Source organism: Mustela lutreola, chromosome 14, assembly GCF_030435805.1.
Source record: "Mustela lutreola isolate mMusLut2 chromosome 14, mMusLut2.pri, whole genome shotgun sequence".
NCBI lineage: Eukaryota > Metazoa > Chordata > Mammalia > Carnivora > Mustelidae > Mustela > Mustela lutreola.
Genome location: NC_081303.1, coordinates 50,986,355 through 51,006,501, shown reverse-complemented (window position 1 = coordinate 51,006,501; position 20,147 = coordinate 50,986,355). Strand labels below are relative to the sequence as shown.

The window sequence follows — 20,147 nt, the reverse complement described above, 5'->3', positions numbered from 1 at the left end:
ATGCTCTTCGAGAAGCTTACCCGGGATAATAGGATCACACTTTACTCAGTGAGTTCAGTTAATTTTACCTTGAATCCAGTTCTGGGGGTGAGGTGGAGGCAAAAGTAATTGACATCACCATTTGGTGGGGTGTCTAGTATGTGCCAGGAAATGCATTAAGTACATGACAGTCTTTATCTCATTCGATCTTTTCAGCAATGCTACACATGATCATCCTCATTTTACAGGAGGAGCTGAGGTTCAGAGGTTAAGCAACTCCCTGCAGGTCTTCCAGGTAGTAAATGGTCGCGTAAAGGGAGCTCACACACCAGCCTTCTGGTTTCTCCTTTAAAAGAATATGCAATCTATTTCTTCGGGGGTTTGTTTAGCAGTCTAGCATACTGACTGCACCCCTTCTGCTGCTGAATTACTCAAGTAGTATTTAGTACCAAGTGTGACTTGGTTGCTTAAGAATTCTATTTAATGAGAACCTATGTGCTAGGAACTCTGCCGGGTGACTGGAGCGCCCGATCTGCTTTGATCGTCACAGTTCTAGGAGACTGGGCTCTCTCCGTTTCACAGACGATGAAACTTTTTGGGAAGTTAAGAAAGTTATTAAGGTCTCCAAGACAGTGAGGGGTGAAAGCTCGACTGGATTCCAGGGCTGACTTCATCCGTCACACCCCGGGCCAGTGAGCTGCAGCGCTGATTTCACAGTCACTGGGGGTGTTCGTCGTGTCCCGGGAGCCGGTCCTTGGGACAGCAAGCTGCGGCAGCACCAACTCCTCCGTCCACTCGGCCGGGGAAAAGGCAGGACGAGTGGCCCAGAAGAGAGAAGCTCTCACGCTTTTGCTTAGCCACAACACAGGTGGTCCCCCGACCGCCGCCCGGCGAGCGGCACCCCCTCTCCCAGCCGCGGGAGACGCGGAGCCCCCACCCGTCCGGGAGTGCCCCACATAGATGCAGCTCCGGGGCGCCGGACTCGGTCGGACGCTTAGTCCGGAGCAGAGCGGCCAGTGCGGGACTCCAGGGGACACTCGCACCGCGCCCCAACCCGTCCCCGCGAGCTCGCGAAGACGCCGTCGCTCACGACCCCGCACCGCCGACGGCAGCGGCTCCGCCCTTCCCGCCCCGGAAATGACGCGCAGCGGCAGCAGCGGCGTCTGGGAAGGGCCCCGACGTAGCCGGGGGGTTTGAGAGTGGCGGCGGCCGCGGAGCGACTGGCAGGCCGGGCCCCGGCGAGGAACGCCCCGAGCGCGCGCCCGGCGGGTAGCGGCCCCACGACCCGCGCCGCCGCCGCCACCGCCGCGTGCGGGGGCGGGGAGGGCGGGGCGCGAGGAGCCGCGGCGGGCGCGGCGGCGGCGGGCGATGCGGGCGGCTGCGGGTACCCGGCGGGCTCCGCTCGGCCGCCGCCGCCTTCTTCGGCTCCGCCGCGGGGGTCGCAGCCGCTGCCGCTGCCGCGCCGTCCTCGAGCTCCCGGCGTGAGGAGGCGGCGGGCAGAGAGAAGCATCGCGCTCCAGGCGGAGACCCAGAGGCAGCCCCGCGCCCGGCCTCGGTGAGCGGCCGGCCCCGCGCGCCCCGTCCACCCCGCGCCCCTTGGGGCTCTCGCGACCGCCGCCCCCAGACGCGGGGAAAGGGGAGCAGGAGCCGGGGCCGGGGCCGGGGCCGGGGGGCAGGGGTGGGCCGGCAGCACAACAGGAAGTGAGCGCGGCGGCGGGCGCGGGGGCGGGCGCGCGCTCCCCCGGGACCCGCCCCCGGCCCGCCCTGCCCGGCCCGCCCTGCCCGGCCCGCAGCCGCAGCGCGCGCAGGTGGACCGCGGAGCGTCCGGGGCCGCGCGTGGTCCCCTCAGGTCCCTGGGGCACAGGGTGGCAGTGGCTCTTCGGCCGGGGAGGGGGTGAGTTCTGACTCTCTGTGGTGACAGGAAGTTGGAAAATGAAAGTACAGTAATTCAGCGCTTCCCGAGGCCGCGTGAGGTTGCGGCTCTTCCCCGGACTTTGATCTGCTCTGGGGCACACGGTCGCCGAAGTTTCCTCCTCTCCCCGAGCTCGCTCTTCATCCGGTGTCAAGTTTCATTTCTTTTTCTACTTCTGTCCTGCGAGCCCCCTCCACCCTTGACTTTCCGCCTAATGTACAGCCGCGGCGAGGCTGGTCGCTTCTTGGTTCCTGGGAGGATCAATTGGAAACATCTTTTGGGGGAGGAATATTAATTAACTGGCCCTGGCAGGAAATAAGGGGTATTGTTCACTGATGGAAGTAGTAAAAAACAAAACAAAACAAACACACACACACACTCTCTCTCTCTCTCACTCACTCACTTACTTGGCTTTTTCCCAGGCTGTTGTATTTGAAGTTTAGGGCATTCACTCTGGAGTCTCTTCCTCATCACAGCGGTGGGTCAGGTCCTCCCTTCCCCTTTGCGCGCTCCTAGCCACCACCCCACTGCGAGGGAAAACTTGGTGCTTTAATATTTAGGACTGTCAGTGGTGTTTTCATGAAGATGTTGTAGGATTCTGTCCACCCTCCCCCACCGCCCCGTCAGGAACTCCCTTTCTTTGATTTTACTTAAAACTGCAAAAGTGAAATGCATTATATTCTTAGGGAAATACTGTTTTCAAGTTTTAGGGCAATGTAACTATACATTTACTATTTTCGTAATATAGGGTACTGAACAGTGAAGAGATTCCTGATTACTTCTCATAAACGATGGTGATTTTAATTCAGAACTAGTCTTGATACATAATTTGGTTTGGTTTTATTTAAGCAGCACGCTGAATTTGGAGACCTTTAATATTTGGATCTTAGCTGCTGTTTCTGAAAAATAGTTGGGCTCTGGGTCACCACAGCAACTGGGCTGTGTGTATTATAAACATGTTTAGGGTGGAAAAAGTTTCATTTACTAGAGACTTCCTTTCCCTAATAGGTTATTTCAACATGCTTTCTTTCAGTTTACCTCTGGGATTGATCTGTCTTTGAAGTGTTAACAGTTTCAACATTTAACTCTCAGTCATGTTCTTTTATTTGCAACAGTTAAGTATTTCTCTCCCTTGTTACACTTCTGAAAAGCTCTTCTTGAAGTATAACTTTAGAAAACTCAGAGCTTTTCTGTGACAAAGTAAAGGTTTTTATTGATAAGTAGTTAGAATAAAAGTATTTGTATTTTTCGACTCATCATTTCACCTTTTTAATAACTGCCTTCTGGAAGTTTTTTTCCTTAGTTCTCTTTTGTGCCTGAGGAAATAATTGAATTTCACATTGATAGCACACCTTTTTAAAATTTTTATTTATTTATTTATTTATTTGACAGAGAGAGAGAGAGAGAGAGAGAGATCACAAGTAGGCAGAGAAGTAGGCTCCCCGCTGAGCAGAGAGCCCGATGCGGGGCTTGATCCCAGGACCCTGAAGATCATGACCTGAGCTGAAGGCAGAGGCTTAACAACTGAGCCACCCAGGTGCCCCTGATAGCACATTTTTAGAAACTGAAATGAAGAGTTCAGCTTGACTGTATACCCAGAGGTCCACCCAACTTTTCAATAGAGTATGACCTGATATTAGAATTGAATGAGTAAAATATTCCTTTAAATCGCCCACTGAAGATGTCCATTTCATATCCATGTTAGTTTTTTGCAAAAGAACATTCTTTTCCAGTGCTTCATTCCAAAACCACAATGTCCTTTGATTCTAAACAACCTTCTATCCCAGAGGCACTGTAAAATACTAAAAAAGCATCAGCATTTTCCACTACAGTTAGGTTCTGCCCCAAAGTAGCAGCAGCAGCAGCTCACCAGCATTTGACTCAGTCCCTGCGCTCCCTTAATAACCAGAAGGGAAAGTAGAAGTTGAAAGGTGAAACCTGAGCCCCTGTGGGTACACGCATACTTGGGGGACCCTCTTCTTTGCCCAGAATGGCACTCCTGTGCTCATTGTGGAGATGTTGATGCTTATTTCTGTCTTTGCGTGTTTATCTTAACCATTATAAACCCATGGGGCTCAAGCATTATCTACATGGTAGGTATTAAGACTATAGAATTTAGTATGGCAATTCTTCCAAATCAAATAGAATTACAGGCACCAAATTTGTAATTGTTCTGAGATTTTAGCTCTGTCCTTCATCTTTTCCCCTCCCTCTCTCTATCCCTTCCCTCCCTGTCTCCCCTGTTTCCTCTCCCCATCATGTTCTCTCTCTGCACCACCCCCCACATTCATACCCGACCTCTGTAAGCATTGTTTTTTTTGTTTTGTTTTGTTTTGTTTTGTTTAGTTTTTAAAAGTAAGCTCCATGGGAGCCCAGTATGGGGCTTGAACTCAGGACCCTGAGATCAAGACCTGAGCTGAGATAAGAGTCAGACACCTAACTGATAAGTCACAGGAGCCCGGCTAGGCATTCTTGGTATGAAGATGGTGTCTGGAAATATGGAGACAGTTCTTTGGTTAAGCTAAAATTTACTAGGGAGTACTTTTAACAGGTTTAGACTAAAAAAAAAAAAAAAAAAAAAAAAAAAAAGTCATTTAAGTGGGAAGCATGTATAATTTAAAAAGTAACTAGCCATGAGCAGATATCATTAGAAGAAAGGGTCTCTGGTAAATTGAGAGAAATGGCATCCCCCTCCTGCCGCCCCCCAATACTTGATGGATCAGACTATAAAATCACTCTTTTTTATTTAAGTAAGCCCTGTTCTCAGCCTGAGGTTTGAACTCACAATCCTAAGATCAGAAGTCTCATGCTCCACTGCCTGAGCCAGCCTGGTAACCCCTAAAACTACTCTTTTAACTCCTTTTAAGTGAGGCTATGGGAAAGGTTAGCAGGGGAGGGCTACTTAGCATCAAAGTCATACTTCCAATTTGTAGGTCATTATCACTTAGTATCTAATTGTACTGCCCTGTGGATGCAGTTACCCACCTAGGGAGTGGTTCTCCTGAGGAACAGATTGGTGACTGGGAGGAGAGAGACTTGGATTCCTGGGCTCAGCCTCTCCATTAACTATGTGACTGGAGACTTCTGTTTCCTGTTCTTTTTTATTTTCCCATCTCTACTTTTGGATGACAGTATCTGTAACTAGCTTCAAAGTGGCAGTTGAGGATTATCGAAGGACATTTTGAGTGTCTCGGAAAAGTTCTAGAAGCCCAGCTATCTTCTGGTAGTTTCTTATCTCCTGCCTTTTTTGGGAGCAGACATAGTTGACCTTCAAGGATCCCATCCTTTGTGAGTTACACATTGTTAGAATTAGGCTCCTAAGACCTATGGTTTTGTAATATTTATAGTGTTTGTTTTTAACATCTTTATTGAGATAAAATTCATCTACTTAAGTTGTACAGTATGGTGGTTTTAGTATATTCAGAGTTTGTAACCACCACCACAGTCTTAAGTTCAGAATATTTACATCAACCCATAAACAGTCACTCCCCATTCTTCTCTCCATCTAGCCCCTAACAACCACTGATCTGCTTTCTGTGTTGAATACATTTGCCTATTCTGGACATTTCATATAAATGGAAGCCTGACTTAGGGTGTGACCCCAGGATCCTGAGATCATGACCCGAGCTGAAGGCAGGTGCCCCAAATAAATAAATCTTTTTTTTTAAAGATTTTATTTATTTATTTGGCAGAGAATGAGAGAGGGAACACAAGCAGGGGGAGTGGTAGAGAGAGCCCAACATGGGACTAGCTCCCTGGACCCTGAGGCCACATCCTAAGCCGGAAGGCAGATGCCTAATGACTAAGTCACACAGGCGCCCCCAAATAAATAAATCTCAAAAAAAAAAAATTCCTTTAGGAATAAAGAATTCTCTGGCCCCAAATATCAGAGGAGCCAAAATTGAGAAACTCTGGCCTAAACAGGGAAATCCTAAAACCTGAGACATTGAATGATTTTTTATTTCATGTCTTGATAAATAAAGGCCACTCATCAAAGAAGGAGGATCTGTAGGGGCACCTGGCTGGCTCAGTCAGTAGAGCACGCGACTCTTGATCTCAGTGTTGTGAGTTCAGGCTCCACATTGGGAATGGAGTCTCCTTTAAAAAACTAAAAAGGTGACAGAATTTGTAAATTAAATCAGGGAGCATTTTCTGAATTTTCACTGCTGCCAATTTAAATGTAAATTAATTTATGAGAACAGAAAGGATTTGGAGGAGAAATGCCAGTGGAGCAAGAGTAGATTATGATTACTCCCTACATCTTCAGGTCACTTGGTTTATTTGCCAGAAGACACACATACTTCTGGCAAATAAACCAAGTTGCTTGATTTAAATGGTGGGCTCAGAGGGTAGGGCCATGAGCTTCTATAAAACTTCAGTAACAGCGGTCCTCTGGTGATCGGCAGTCATCACACTGCTCCTGTGACTTAAGGAACTCACTTTATCTTCCAGCAGGACTTTTCTTAAGCAGTATTCCTTGCTTAAGAGTTCGGGCTCTGGGTGCAGATTGCCTGGGTTTAAATGTCTGCTCCACCATTTACCTCCTTGGCCTCGGACTTAACTCTTTTCTGAATCTGTTTTTTCAAATGTGAAATGAGGCTGCAAGGCTGTCTGTTTTGTAGGATTGGACTGTTGGGGGAAGGAAAGGAAGTAATGCTTCTGGAGCACAGTGCCTGGCGTACGGTGCGTGTCCTGTTAGTGCCGGCTGTTAATTTCTCATGTGTCTTACCTGTGTGCTTCTTTCAGCTCACTGCTATGGACAGTGCGATCACCCTGTGGCAGTTCCTCCTTCAGCTCCTACAGGAGCCTCAGAACAAGCACATGATCAGCTGGACCTCTAACGATGGGGAGTTCAAGCTCTTGCAGGCGGAAGAGGTGGCTCGTCTCTGGGGGATTCGTAAGAACAAGCCTAATATGAATTACGACAAACTCAGCCGAGCTCTCAGATACTATTATGTAAAGGTAATATACATCCGCCTCAGATCAAGAACGGTTCCTCTCTCCTGATGAGGTTATAAGGGACTAACATCCTGGTTTATTTTTGAAACCTTTTTAAACTGAGGTGTAATTGACATAAAACATTATATTAGTTGTAGCAGTCCAGCATAATGATTTGATACTTGTGTACACTGCAAAATGATCACTGTCCTGGCTTTATTGATCCAGTTTATTTCATAACTTCAGCAGTTTGGGATTTGGGGGGGGGAAACATGTCAGTGTTCAGCTCTAGTTCCCACTCTTCACGCATGCGTTGTTCCTAGTTGCAGTTGTCTTTAAAGAAAAAGTGAGTGTAGGGTTGGGAATAAGGAAGAGAAAATTTGAGATTCTTGAGGACAAAATAAAACATTCTCATGTGTATCACAATTTAAAAGTTGTCATATACATGCCGGTTTTGTAGCTTCACTTTTTAATTTAACCCAGAGAAACCAGATTAATACTTTAAATAATAGCTGTTAGTGCACAGATTTGATTTCTTAGTTAAAGTTTATTTTTTGTTTAATTTCTTATTATTTTGGATACGTTTTTGGGCTCTGAGGTGAAACGAATAGCTTAAATGGATAAAGTTAAAATGAGAAACTGAGATCCTAATTTTTTTCACCTTTAAGTGGTTGGTCTTATCCGTTTTCCCCATGGGGGTGTGGGGTAAGGAAGGACCGGAGCTGCAGAAGGAAGTAGAGGGCCCAGCAGACAGAGTGTTCTCCTTGTGCTCACTCAGGATGCGAACGGCTGGCACTTTGGGATTGTTTGAGACCGCAGTTCAGGGATCTTTGACTTAATACAGATAATTTGCTTGAGGGTGTCAGGCAACTAAAACCTCTCTTTTACTTACCTAATAGGTCATGTCAGTTGTTCATAAGACATTTAAATACACTCTGCTTCGGCTCCATAGTGCTAGGACCTGGGTTTGGTACAGCTAGATCAGTGTGGGTGATTTTGAAGCTCTTAAGGAAACTGCTTGCCCAATAGAGACCCTTATTAGGTCTGTTTCTTCTGAGCTGTGGGAAGTGCATTGACAAGAAAGTGTAAGCATGCTTATTTCATTTATCTACAGAATATCATTAAAAAAGTGAATGGTCAGAAGTTTGTGTACAAGTTTGTGTCTTACCCAGAGATTTTGAAAATGGACCCCCTGACCGTGGGCAGGACCGAGGGAGACTGTGAGGTCGTGAGCTGCAGCGAGGTGGGCAGCGGCTCCAGGGACGCCGAGAGCGGGGGCAGAGAGAAGCCCCTGCAGCCCGGGGCCCGGGCCTCTAGCCGCAATGACTACATCCACTCCGGCTTGTATTCTTCCTTCACGCTCAACTCTTTGAACTCCTCCAACAAGAAGCTCTTCAGACCTATAAAGATCGAGAGTCCGGCCGAGAAGCTGGCAGAGAAGAAGCCGCCCCAGGAGCCAACACCGTCTGTCATCAGATTTGTAACAACGCCTTCCAAGAAGCTTCCGGTTGAACCTGTTGCTGCCGCCGCGTCGGCTTGCCCGGGCATTTCTCCGTCTTCAGAAGACCCTCTCCGAGCCTTGGAGACTTTGGCTTCCCCCAGACTGCCCGCCCTGGAAGCCCCGGCCACTGCCCCCAGCGGCCCCGGCACCTTTGCCGCATCCCCTGGGCCCTCGACCTCCCCTTCTATGCAGGAGCCCCCGAGGACACCTTCGCCACCACTGAGTCCGCATCCCGACCTTGACACGGACCTTGAGTCAGTGGCATCACAGCCCATGGAGCTTCCAGAGAACTTGTCACTAGAACCTAAAGACCAGGATTCAGCTTTGCTGGAAAAGGACAAAACAAGTAATTCCTCAAGATCCAAGAAACCCAAAGGGTTAGAGCTGGCGCCCATCCTGGTGATCACGGGCAGCGACCCAAGCCCGCTGGGGATACTGAGCCCGTCTCTCCCCACAGCTTCTCTGACGCCGGCCCTTTTCTCACAGGTAACGGCCTCTCACTTTCTGGGGCCACTGATGATTGCATTGACTCCCCTTTTAAAACAAATCCAGAACTGATAACCGCCTGTTCTCATGCCGCTGCTTGGGTCTGCACGAGAAAGGCGGACTTGACCCCCATGGGAGTCACCCGGTTCTGCACCTGATCGGAGCTGCTGCAGGCGAGGGTTGGAGGAGCTCTAGAAGGGCTCTGAAAGGACTCATTGTCTCTGCAAACCAAGAAATACTTGTCAGGCTCCTCCTAAAGCAACGACTGTCACTCTCGCTTTTTTGGAGGGGAGTCCTTATAAGACTCAGTGGTATTTTATACAAAAATAATGATAGCGTCAAAAGCTAGAAAACAGTAAATCCTGGGAACCTAAAGAAAACCAGTTGGTGTGATGTTGAGAAACAAAGTTGTATAGTTACATTAGCTATTTCTTAACTTGCTCGTGTCCTGTAACATTTATTTATTTAAGAGAGGGAGAGGGGATGGGGAGGGAGAGGAAGAGAGAGAATCTCTCAAAAATTTTTTTGTTTTGTTTTTTAGAGACAGAGTGAGCATGAGTGGAGCAGGAGGGGCAGACTCTGTGCTGAGCCCAGAGCCCAACGTGGGGCTTGATCCCAGGAGCCTGAGATCATAACCTGAGTCAAAATCAAGAGTCTGACGCTTAACTGACTGAGCCATCCAGGCGCCAGCCGTGTAGCATTTAAATGGATGACTCCCAGGCTCCCCGTTACTAAGGAGAACTGTGTTTGTGACTTTAGTTACCCGTTATTTTTCTGCACGTGACCAGATTGGGCTCTCAATTTGGGAAAGACCCTACAAAACACGTTAGAAAATATTTGCCCTTTATCTTACTTAGGTTGTAAAAATAATTTCTGAGTTTCTCCTCATGAAAAATCTCAGACCTACTTAGCGGAGAAGAGGACAATATTTGGGTTCAGGGTTGAGGCGTCTGGGTGGCTCAGTCATTTAAGGATCTGCCTTTAGCTCAGTTCCTGATCCTGGAGTCCTGGGATCAAGCCCTGAACTGGGCTTTGTGCTCAGCCTGGAGTCTGCTTCTCCCTCTCCCTCAGCCCCTCCTCCCGCTTGTGTACATGTGCGCGCACACGCGCTCGCTCTCTCTCAAATAAATCTTTAAAAAAAGATTTGGGTTCAGGGCTCTTGGTGTGTTACTATAAGGTGGAAACACATCCTGGTGAGTCACCTAGTGACTGGGTTTGTTTTGCATTTTGCAGACGCCCATCTTGCTGACGCCCAGCCCCTTGCTCTCCAGCATCCACTTCTGGAGTACTCTCAGCCCCGTCGCTCCCCTGAGTCCAGCCAGACTGCAAGGTGCTAACACACTCTTCCAGGTGAGTCACCTCCAAGCCCGTCTCCTGCTGTTGGGGCCTGGCACAGGCAGAAAGAGGAGAAAGACCGTGTCTTCACTCCTTGTCCTTACAAAAGTTCTGTTTAATAAATACGCTTTCCGAGGGTTAATGCAAGCCAGTGGACAGCTCTGGCAGATACGCATAGCCATGCTTCCTTTGCATTCTTTACTGTTCCATGCATTTCAGTTAGACCCAGAATTGTTCAGCACTGTGTAGATTTTTGAACACACCCAATTTCTTTGTCATTTTAAGTGCTAGAAATCCCCCCCTTTTTTCTCTTTTTTTGAAAAAACGGCAAATACAAGCGTGTGTTTGTGTGAGAGAAAATTGGCAGGAGAATCTACTTTTATCTGAGGATTTTTAAAAAAGAGAAAACTTTTGAGAATGGTCTATCAAATACTCCTCTGTTTCTCACTCATTTAGAATTGATACTTACAAACATTTTAAATACATGTTTTAAAAAACGGATATTGTAGTATCCCTTAACTGAGATCACAGGGAAGGTCTCAGAGCGTTCAACCATTATTTTTCCCCCAGCATCTAGACTTTACAGCTTGCAGAGTTTATTTTGGTTGACTCATTCACTTATTTAGGGGTGGCTCGCTGGGAAATTTTCTTATACTTTGCAATTTTTTTCATTTGTTCTTTTGGAAATGAAATGGTAAAGAAAAAAAAGAAAATTAAAAAAGCTACTTCTTTTTTTTTTTTTTTAAAGTTTTTGAATTATTGAATAGAAAGTGTTGAGAATGTTTCATATTTTATTTTTCCATTTTTCTTTGTCTCTCACAGATGATGGAGTTCTAGAATGATCTAAGACATTAACCAAAGGCACAGTGCTCTAGCAGTGTTCTCCCTATAGAACTGGTCTTAGAATACATGATGGGGGGCTCTGTTCTAGCATGAGCACCCCATAGCTATTTGCACCAGTTACACATAGAGTTCATAGATGGGCATCTCTTTCTGGATATCCTTTTGACAGTCTATGATTTGGTTTGTAATTGAGTTACACTCTATAGGGCATGGGTGAACTTTCTAAAACCTTCGTGTGAAGTTAAACGTAAACCTGTATACTTTAGGCTATGAGGGAAGTTTGTCCTTATGAAGGACAAACACTTTTTTCTTTAACGTTTTTGCTGTGACATCCTATTCTTCGGTGATAAATGGTTACTACCTTTGTCCGGTGAGCCACTACAGGCGGCTTTCACATTCTGCCTCAGGGACTCTGGCAGGGACAGAAAGTTGAAAGTTGGGGTTGAGTAATAGGATGATAATGTGTTTTACTTTCTTTCCCAGTTTCCTTCTGTACTGAACAGTCATGGACCGTTCACTGTGTCTGGCCTTGATGGACCACCCACCCCTGGCCCGTTTTCCCCAGATTTACAGAAAACATAACCTATGCACTTGTGGAATGAGAGAACCGAGGAGTAAAGAAACAGAGAGACATTCAACATGATTACCTTTGAAGTGAGCAGTTAATAGTTCTACAATGCTAATAATAGACTATTGTGATTTTTGCCATTCCCCATTGAAATGCCTTTTTAAGATTCTCTTTGAATATGACTCAAGTTGGACTGTATAGAAAAATGCCTTAATTGGAGTCCAAGCTCCACCTCCCTCTTCCTTCCTTCCTTCCTTCCTTCCTTCCTTCCTTCCTTTCTAATATTTTGAGCTTTGTGTTCAATTTTTGGTGGGGTTTAGCAGCTAGCTATGGTTCGCAAGAGCAGTTAAGAACAAAGTTACTCCTTTTGCCTTACTGGGACCCTTTGGCCAGGAAAACAGTTATGCTTTGCGTGTATTATTTGGAGAAATGTTAACTGCAGTTGGTCATATCTTCACGACTAAGTGTGTTCTCTGGAAAAACAAAAAGTGAGCTGTGCACAAGCAGTGAAGAAAAAGCAGTCATGCCTGTCCACACACACTGTGGGGGAGATTCTGTCTGGCTTGAAGAGTAACGTATGTAAGCAATCCGCAGAAAAGACCTCTTGCATCGTGGTGGGTTTCTCAGCCGCATGTGTGATCTTGTCTCAACTTGTGAACAGAGCTCGGAGCCTCCTAGTCTGTTGCAACATAGGAAGGTGTTTTAAACCTGGGGTTAAGATGGTGTTTGCAACAACCAGTGAGAGCAGGGGAGCCCACCTCTAGCATGGAAGTGCCGTCGGCTCTCTGGGTGGGGTGATTACACCCCCGTGGTACACAGCCTGGTTAAGTGATGGCTTTTAGGAGGAAACCGGGTGTTGAAGTCCGGAGGCATCTCTGAGTAAAACGTTCAGCTGGATAACTTGAAACAACATGCGGGGCTGTCCCAGTTAGAAGAGACTTTCTCTTTTCTGTTCGTCTTACCCTATTTTCTACTGCACGTTTACCTTCTTTTAAACTTAAGGTTGTTAGGGGCTGTGCTAGTTTTAAAGATGTGATGAGGAAGACACAAAGCAAGGCAAAGCCTCCAAGTCTACGGTGAGGTGAAGGTGTGCTTATTTCTTTGGCAAAGTGTTTTTTAGTGAGAGAGCAGCAGAATTGGTTTGGAAGCTCATATGCAGGGATTGCATTGTTCATGTTAGTAGGGAGAAACGGAGGCCTTCCTCTCTCTCTTACCACATTGAGAAACTTCGACCGCACGGTAATCAGTGCAGATGCGGACGATGCTCTGGAGCCTCCAGACTGAATCGATACCAACATCGCAGTGGAATTGGTGAAAACCGTGGCTTTTGAAGTCTAGCATTAGGGGTGCCCGGGTGGCTCAGTTGGTTAAACTACTGCCTCCCGCTCAGGTCATGATCCCGGGGTCCTGGGATCTATTCTCGCATCGGGCTCCCTGCTCACAGTGGGGAGTCTGCTTCTCCCTCTGCCTGCTGCTCCCCCTGCTTGTGTGCTCTCTCTCTCTCTGACAAATAAATAAAATCTTCAAAAAAAAAAATAGAGTCTAGGATTAGATTATATGCCACGGCTACCACCACAACACTGCCCATTAACCTCATCTTTTAACTCTAGAAACAGTTCATTGAGTCCCATAAACTAAGTGGAAAGAGGGATTCAGGATTTGAGAGCTCAGAATGACACCGAGACAAACCAGCATCTTCCAGATGTGTAAGACTCACTTTAAATACGTTTCTGTACCATGTAGAGACGCTGTAGTGTGGGACAGCCGAGCTAGGTTAGTGGTAATGGAGGGACATATTCAGGGAGCTGTCTTTCTGTTTGTAGCATCAGAAACCTGTTAGTGGTTCGCGTGTGGTCGCCACCTGCCATCTGTTCTTACGGGGTCCCAGGGCTCTGGGGAGCAGCCGGTGGGACTTGTCTCCCACACCGAGTCACTTACTTCGCATGCTTGTTTGAAAGTAGACCTCTCGGCAGCACTTTGGAATAGTTTTATTAGGCTAATGACTATTTTGTACTTTAAGTGTAAGTATTGATGGCGTGATTTAACTTGATATTTTCAATTTTGAAAGCACAAAAGTATTTTATCTTTTTGAAGTAAAGGAGAAAAGCCATTGGTTGTTTTCGTAGACAATATCTTTGAAGATTAACTGTCTCAGCACAGGGGTGCCTGGGAATCGAGGGCACCGTTAAAACTCAGTCGCAGCACCTTCCTGGGAACCAGTTTTAGTGAGTCCTCTGTCTGTAAACCTACCCCGGAAGCCTCCAAGAGGTGTGGGCCTCAGGAGACGGATGATCTGCTTTCTGTTTGAGATCAACTGATGTGGAAAGTGTGTGGGGGGTGTGTGTGTGTGTGTGTGTGTGTGTCTGTGTTTCCTTTTCTAAATGAAAGTTTACAACTTGAGCTCAAGTGAATGAGGCAGACCGTTCTGTTTGTAAACTACCTCCTTCCTGGAAAAGTTTCAGCTTCATGTTTTTTTTCTGTTTTTTGGTTTTTTTTTTTGAATATCCAGGGTCGTTCTTAGCATCAAAATAGGTGACCTACCATTTAAGATCAATATTCACTGGAGAGCCTTCTGTTTGGTATCTGTGGCTATATCCCAAAAGTAGCCCAAGTTAAGGTAAAGGAGCAGGTTGAATGAGTTTCTGAGACATCTGGGATCATCTGAGCTTTTCATCTACTCTGGCCCATATCTGCTCATTTGTAGGCTGGGAAATGTTTAACAACCAGGCTCTCTGAAGGGAAAGGAAAAAGTCCATAAATTGTAGCATTTGCTGATTTCCATGATGTAAATGACTCCCCCTTTGGCTGATTTTAAGCCACTGCCTTAGTGTTGAGAAGGGATGAACAGAGCCGTGCACGCAGCCGGTGGCCACCTCATTTATTCCGTCCCGGGGTGGATTTTCACATAAATTCTAAAATCTTTTTTTTTTCTTATTCATATGCTGATTTTTAAAAATAAAAAATTAAAATCATATGTCTAACTTCAGTAATCTTTTTTTTTTTAATGGCTTATCAGTGCTTTTGTGATGTAATATTCCTCATGGCATATTTTATGTGTTCTAACAAAGGTGAAAACTTCCATTGATTTTTAAAAATAGATACACGGGAATAATCCAGAAATTCTCAAGAAGTCAACATAAGCATCTTAGAATTAAAATGTAGGTTTAATTTTTCCACATTTTGATGATTAAATTATGAGTGTAAATTTCTTCTTCAGATGTTGATGGGGAAAGTAAGCCCATGAGCCAGTATCTACACACACATGGGTAAATACGGTGAAAGGGTACTGGATTTTTTTTTTAACTAAAAGAATTCCTTGACAATGTACATACAGTTTTAGAGATCCAAAAAGGCAGGTCTGTTGAATCTGTTCACCTGGCCCAATTTCTAGTTTTTTCCATACTGTGTGTCACTTGGGCTTGGAGGGGAAAGGAAGCCAGAGGCTGGGGATGCTGTAGCCGGCACAGCAGGCTCTTGGTCCTCTGACCGCAGGCCTGCCCCATTGGGTGAGGTCTGGCCCGGTAACCTCGTTTCATCCCGATCTCAGAATATTTGTTAGGATTACGAAGTTCTAAAGGTAGTTGTGTAGGTTTCTCGGGAAGTTAAGCACCTGGAAGCACCCCCTGGCATTTCAGAAAAGCAGTCTCCAGCCTTTCTGAACACACAGCTTGCTCCGTGAAAGTTTTTGAACACCAGTTTCCTATTGCAAAATCCTGTATGTATAAATTAAGATGTAAACGACTGTGTGAAAGTCACATGTACATCGTAAGACATACACAAAAGTCAGAATTAAGGATGGTATAAAAAGGAAGTCTTGACTGGAAGCTCTAGTCTTTCTTCTTGCCCCCAGGAGATTGTCTTGCACACTTCTGGCAGCCCGCAGTCTCCACCGCACAGACCACTGCCTCGGGGTATCATTTCCAGTCTGATCTTGAAAACAAAAGGTGGATGCTTTTGTTGTGTGATACATGGAGAAATCCTTTACGTGTTTGATTTGATTTTCATGTCAAATCTCTAGAAGTTCAGTTTGGAAATCTTCAGGAAATCTTCAGTTTGTCTTCAGCTTCCTGAAATTTTACATTAATTCTTCTTTCCTGCATAAGCCATTACCAAGCTTCCTGCATAGTATTTTTGTCAGCCTGTTTCTTTTCTCTCCAGATTAGGTAGGACTTTTACTAGTCTGCTTACAAACTTTTGGCCTTATTAATGTTATATTTCACCAACAAATTCTCAATTACTTTAAGTTGCTTTATGCAGAACTATATAACCACCTTCATTTCCTTGCTGCATTTGTAAGTTTTGATTTTTGATTTTTTGAAACATTTCAGCATCTGAAGAAACACTTTCCTTAATAGGCCAGTGCTACTGATCATTTCACTAACTTGTATATATTTTAGTTATCTAGACCCGAAATCTAGACTTGTGTGCAGGTGCCGCTCTTGGGCGTGTAGACCAGTCTGTAGACGAGTGCAGGTGTCTTTGTGCGGAAACCTGGAGCTCCGAGTGAATTACCAAACCAATGGGAAAGTTAGAAAGATTACTCACCAGTTATCTGAGGGGAGAACAGAACTTGTTATTTCTAAATGGAGCTGAGAAGTTCATTGTTCACCCCACAGTAGGGAAGTGGAGGTCCACATTAATTATCTTTCTATAGCCAGTACCCTGACCAGAGAATGGGGCCTGTGGAAAACATTTTGTGAATTATCTTCTTGGTTTTGGGTCAACAGATGTTAGTTCCAGTGCGGCAGGCTTTACCTGTAAGAAGGAGCCCCGTTACCCCTCTTAAGTCATCAGAATTCTGCTTACTGCAGTTTGAAGTTTTAATCTTAGAATCTAGAAGTCTTGTGGGTGGTAGAGTATTAAGCAAGAGAAGAAGGCAGTTTGATTTCATTTCTCGTACTTGGTGGAACCTGTTAGCACAAAAGTCATGTTTTGACCTGTAAACAGAGTAGCCTGAAAGGTGAGTTGTTGATGTGGTTTTTACATGTTCCATTTAAAGCTGCCAGTTTCTTCAGGCTTTTCTGGAGAAAAAAAAAAAAAAAATTGCAATAGACTGACAGCCTGCCAGAGCATGGCTGTCGCCGGGATGCTGCCATCCGTCACGAACGCGGGAAGCCCAGAGTGGCTGGTGTGACAGGGGAGGTGTTGGCCCTCAGGCTTTCCGCAGAAATCACGACATTCAGGCTGTTGTTAACATCCTTTTACATGAACCCCCTAATAAAACTCAGGAGGGATACAATCAAACATAGTAAGGCTCTTGAACTCTAGTTTTTTTTTTTTAGTTATAATACACATCAGAAAGTTTTGTGAGGTTTAAAATTTTATTTTTAAAGACGTAATAGGGAGACAAGAGCATTTCCTTCCAAGTCATTCTGGCTTATCGGCTGAGTACCTGTGTATGTGTGGCTATGCTGATGCACTGAGCGTGTGTGTGCGCGTGCGTGCGTGTAAATAAACCTTCCAGAGGGAACATACTTTTCATCCTCTTGGATGGCTCCTAGGCTATTTTATACTGAAACTTAAAATCGGCCACACTTTGCGGTTGCCACTTTGAAAAAACAAATCCCTTGCACATTTATTTTTAAATCCCTAGAATCGTAGACCTTAAAGACTAACTGCTTGCCACCCTTTTAGAACTAGAAGGCTGCACATGACGTGTGCTGAACAAAGTCATGTTGACCCGCTCTTCTGCACACGTGTCATGGCCCTTTCCTGACATTTCTACATGTCTGCTTTTGTGTAGAATCCTCATTAAGGTGGGTTCTAAGTTTCTCACAGAGCGGTTTTATACCAAGAGTAGTATTTCTAAAGGACAGATTTGACCGTGAATTGATGAAATGCTGGGGAAGTTCTGGCACTGTTTATCCAAACTGTACCGAAGCAGCATTAGCAGAAACCTCAGAGTATCTTGGGCTGAATGTTCTTTTCAGCTTTGCCTTGTTTCCCATCTCATAAGGGCCCATTCTGACTCTTGTCCCTCCAAGGATTATGAGCCACTCTAGGATAGGCATGGGACCTTCTGGACAAGGGTGGGCACTCCCCGTGGCCGAGCCAGAGTTCTAGCCAGTAGAATCATTCAAGTCTGCCTAGAATAGAGTTCAGGGGTGGGAATGCCACATACTGGTATTAAATCACTTGGCACTTTTTGGGGCACCATTATTAGCACTGTTTTGTTACTAATAACTGGAAGCACTTAATGATTATTTTGTTTAATTTTGACCTAAGGATACTGAGGGTCAGAGAAGTAATGTTTATTTCTCATTTATGTTTTCTGGAATTAAGACTCTTTGGAGAAAAGACAAATGGATTACCTAATGGGCTATTCTTTCAGGCTCTATAAGGTATGCTCTTTTGGCTAGGATGTTTTAAAATCATTTGCAAGCTTTTAATATTGTGCTTTGTAGAAATAAATGACTTTTTAAATAATTTACAGTTGATGGAACACACTCAGCTTTGTAAACTGTCCACTTTCCTGTTCCTTCTCTGTTTACTCGTTGTTGCTTATTGTCTGTTAGGGGACGCAGTCCCTTCAAAGACATTTCTTATTTCCTGTTTTTGAGGCCAGTACTACCAAGGCCTATATATGTACATTACATTCAGTGCTTATGTGGGAAGTAGCAATGTCTTATGTACTTCTGTGTTCATGATTAGTGAAATTAACTAATATGCATATATGTAAAGATAGAAATTAATACAATTAAGTGTTTTGATCACTCGCGGCCTATTTTTTGGTCTGGCCATTTGAGTTTCCTAATCACAGTCATATCGGTTTCTGCACTTTTGCCTTCATGTAGTTTCACTGACCTCTGTGGGTAGGGAAGATTAAATATGAAACACTCAGCCCAGTCATTCTGCTACCGGTAGCTTGGTTTGAGGTGAATACAATTTTTGACTAAAATCAGGTTTTTAGAATTACACCCTTTATTGGCCAGATAATCAAGTTGGCTTTAAAAAAAAAAAGTGTATAACTTTGCATTTTGAAGAATAAACCTGTAATTTTCTCTGAGCCCTACTGGATCTTCAGGTGTGGCTCTCGCATGAAGGCTGAGTGTTACTACATAGTAAACATTTGATTTTCATCCACCCCGTGTCTGATGCCGAAGATGAGCATATGTCTGCTAGAGACCTCGGAGAGAAGTGTTCTTTTACGTTCGCCTCTTAGTTTGGGATGCGCAGTAGTAAGAACCTGTCAGGGTTTTTCCTCTAGTCGGGATCGGCTTGACTGGGAAGACCGTTCCTTCCTGGTTTATTGTCCCCCTTGTTTGTTGAAATCGATCTCTCCCCGTGTCTGGTATCCAGCACTTCTGTGTACGTGAGAGACCGCTAGGTGATGCAGGCACACACTTACCAGGGGCACGAATGACAGATAACACGTCACTAAGAACTTGTCTTCATAGGGGCACCTGCAGAGTATTAAAATTGCTTTTTTTCTTCTTTTTCCTAACACTGCAATTAAAATGATGGTGACCGCTGCCCTTTATTAAACTCATACGGATGATTGGTGCAGCTGGAGAGCAGCTGCTGTGTCTTCTCGCTCAGCAGTCTGTCCTAGCCTGTTGGGAACCAGAGGGGGTTGTTTTAAGGTTGGCTAGGATTAACTAGCCAGAGTCCGGAATTCCCTTCAGATGTGGCCGAGCACCTTCACACAGAGCGCAGGTGGGTGAGGACAAGGCGGTAGCACTTTGAGGGCTTCCTGATACGCTGCTTTCAAAAGAGAAGAGTGTAGCTGGTTCTCAGCGTGGTCCAGACACAGCAGGGGTTGCGTTGATAGCCTGTCAGGTGACCCTTTTTTCTATCACTTCAAGTTTTATGCAAAAATTTTGTTAAATTCTGTAATGGTGATGTGTGTCTTTGTAGAAGGATATGTTAAAAACAACTATTTTTATGCAGGAACTGACAGAGGAACTTGCTTTGTATAATGGCAAGCTAGCTTTAAGAAAGCACTGTAGCAAATTTACTGAAGTCCAAAACTATATAGATATGTTAATAGATATGTGTGCAACTAGATATGGACAACAATTGTATTTTTTTAAATAAATATTTTTAACAAAATGACTTCTTGAATTGATTACTCCTCTCACCTCCTTTGAGGTGGTCTGTGTGGACTTTGTGTTCATCCTTGCTAAATGGATCAGTGTCAGTTATAAGTTCAGTTTCCTAGCGGTTGTCATTAAAACCTGCCTGTCAACTACTTGATGCGTATCTGCATTAAAATATTAAAAGCCTGAGTTGGAATAAAGGTGGTGGAAAGGGGAGACTGTAAAAGATCTTTCATATAAAAAGGAATTAAGAGAACTGCGTGGGCTAGAAAAATTATTCACCACGTGAAATCTTTTCATTTTACCTGTGAATTTCACTTTTTAATTTTAAAAATGTAGCTTTTAAATTTTTTAAATTTCTACAGTTTTAAAAATGTAGACTCGTTCTAGCCCTTACAAGAAGCATGTCTTGCTTATTTCTGCCCTAGACATTATCTCTTCATGTAGTTTTCAGTATAAGAGACTTGGGTTCATGAAGTAAATGAAATGAGGCCCTTTCAGAAGGGAGTTGATACAGGATCCATGGGGGAGAGTGGGGTTACTAAG

The 20,147-nt window shown here is 44.9% G+C and overlaps 1 protein-coding gene across 1 annotated transcript; it reads left to right on the top strand.

Moving 5' to 3' along the window:
- Positions 1-1,293: 1,293 nt before the first annotated feature.
- On the top strand, positions 1,294-19,617 carry ELK4 (ETS transcription factor ELK4). The gene is made up of 5 exons (XM_059146955.1): positions 1,294-1,534; positions 6,638-6,853; positions 7,944-8,816; positions 10,050-10,166; positions 11,478-19,617. The coding sequence occupies exons 2-5, from the start codon at positions 6,647-6,649 to the stop codon at positions 11,574-11,576; spliced, it is 1,296 nt and encodes a 431-aa protein (XP_059002938.1). The 5' UTR covers positions 1,294-1,534; positions 6,638-6,646; the 3' UTR covers positions 11,577-19,617.
- The last annotated feature ends 530 nt before the right edge of the window (positions 19,618-20,147 follow it).

Excerpts from the sequence above, each read along its gene's own strand:
- ELK4 (XM_059146955.1), top strand. The coding sequence starts at position 6,647 with ATGGACAGTGCGATCACCCTGTGGCAGTTCCTCCTTCAGCTCCTACAG. Across the intron at positions 6,854-7,943 it reads TCAGATACTATTATGTAAAG|AATATCATTAAAAAAGTGAA; the intron begins GTAATATACATC and ends ATTTATCTACAG. Across the intron at positions 8,817-10,049 it reads CGCCGGCCCTTTTCTCACAG|ACGCCCATCTTGCTGACGCC; the intron begins GTAACGGCCTCT and ends TGCATTTTGCAG.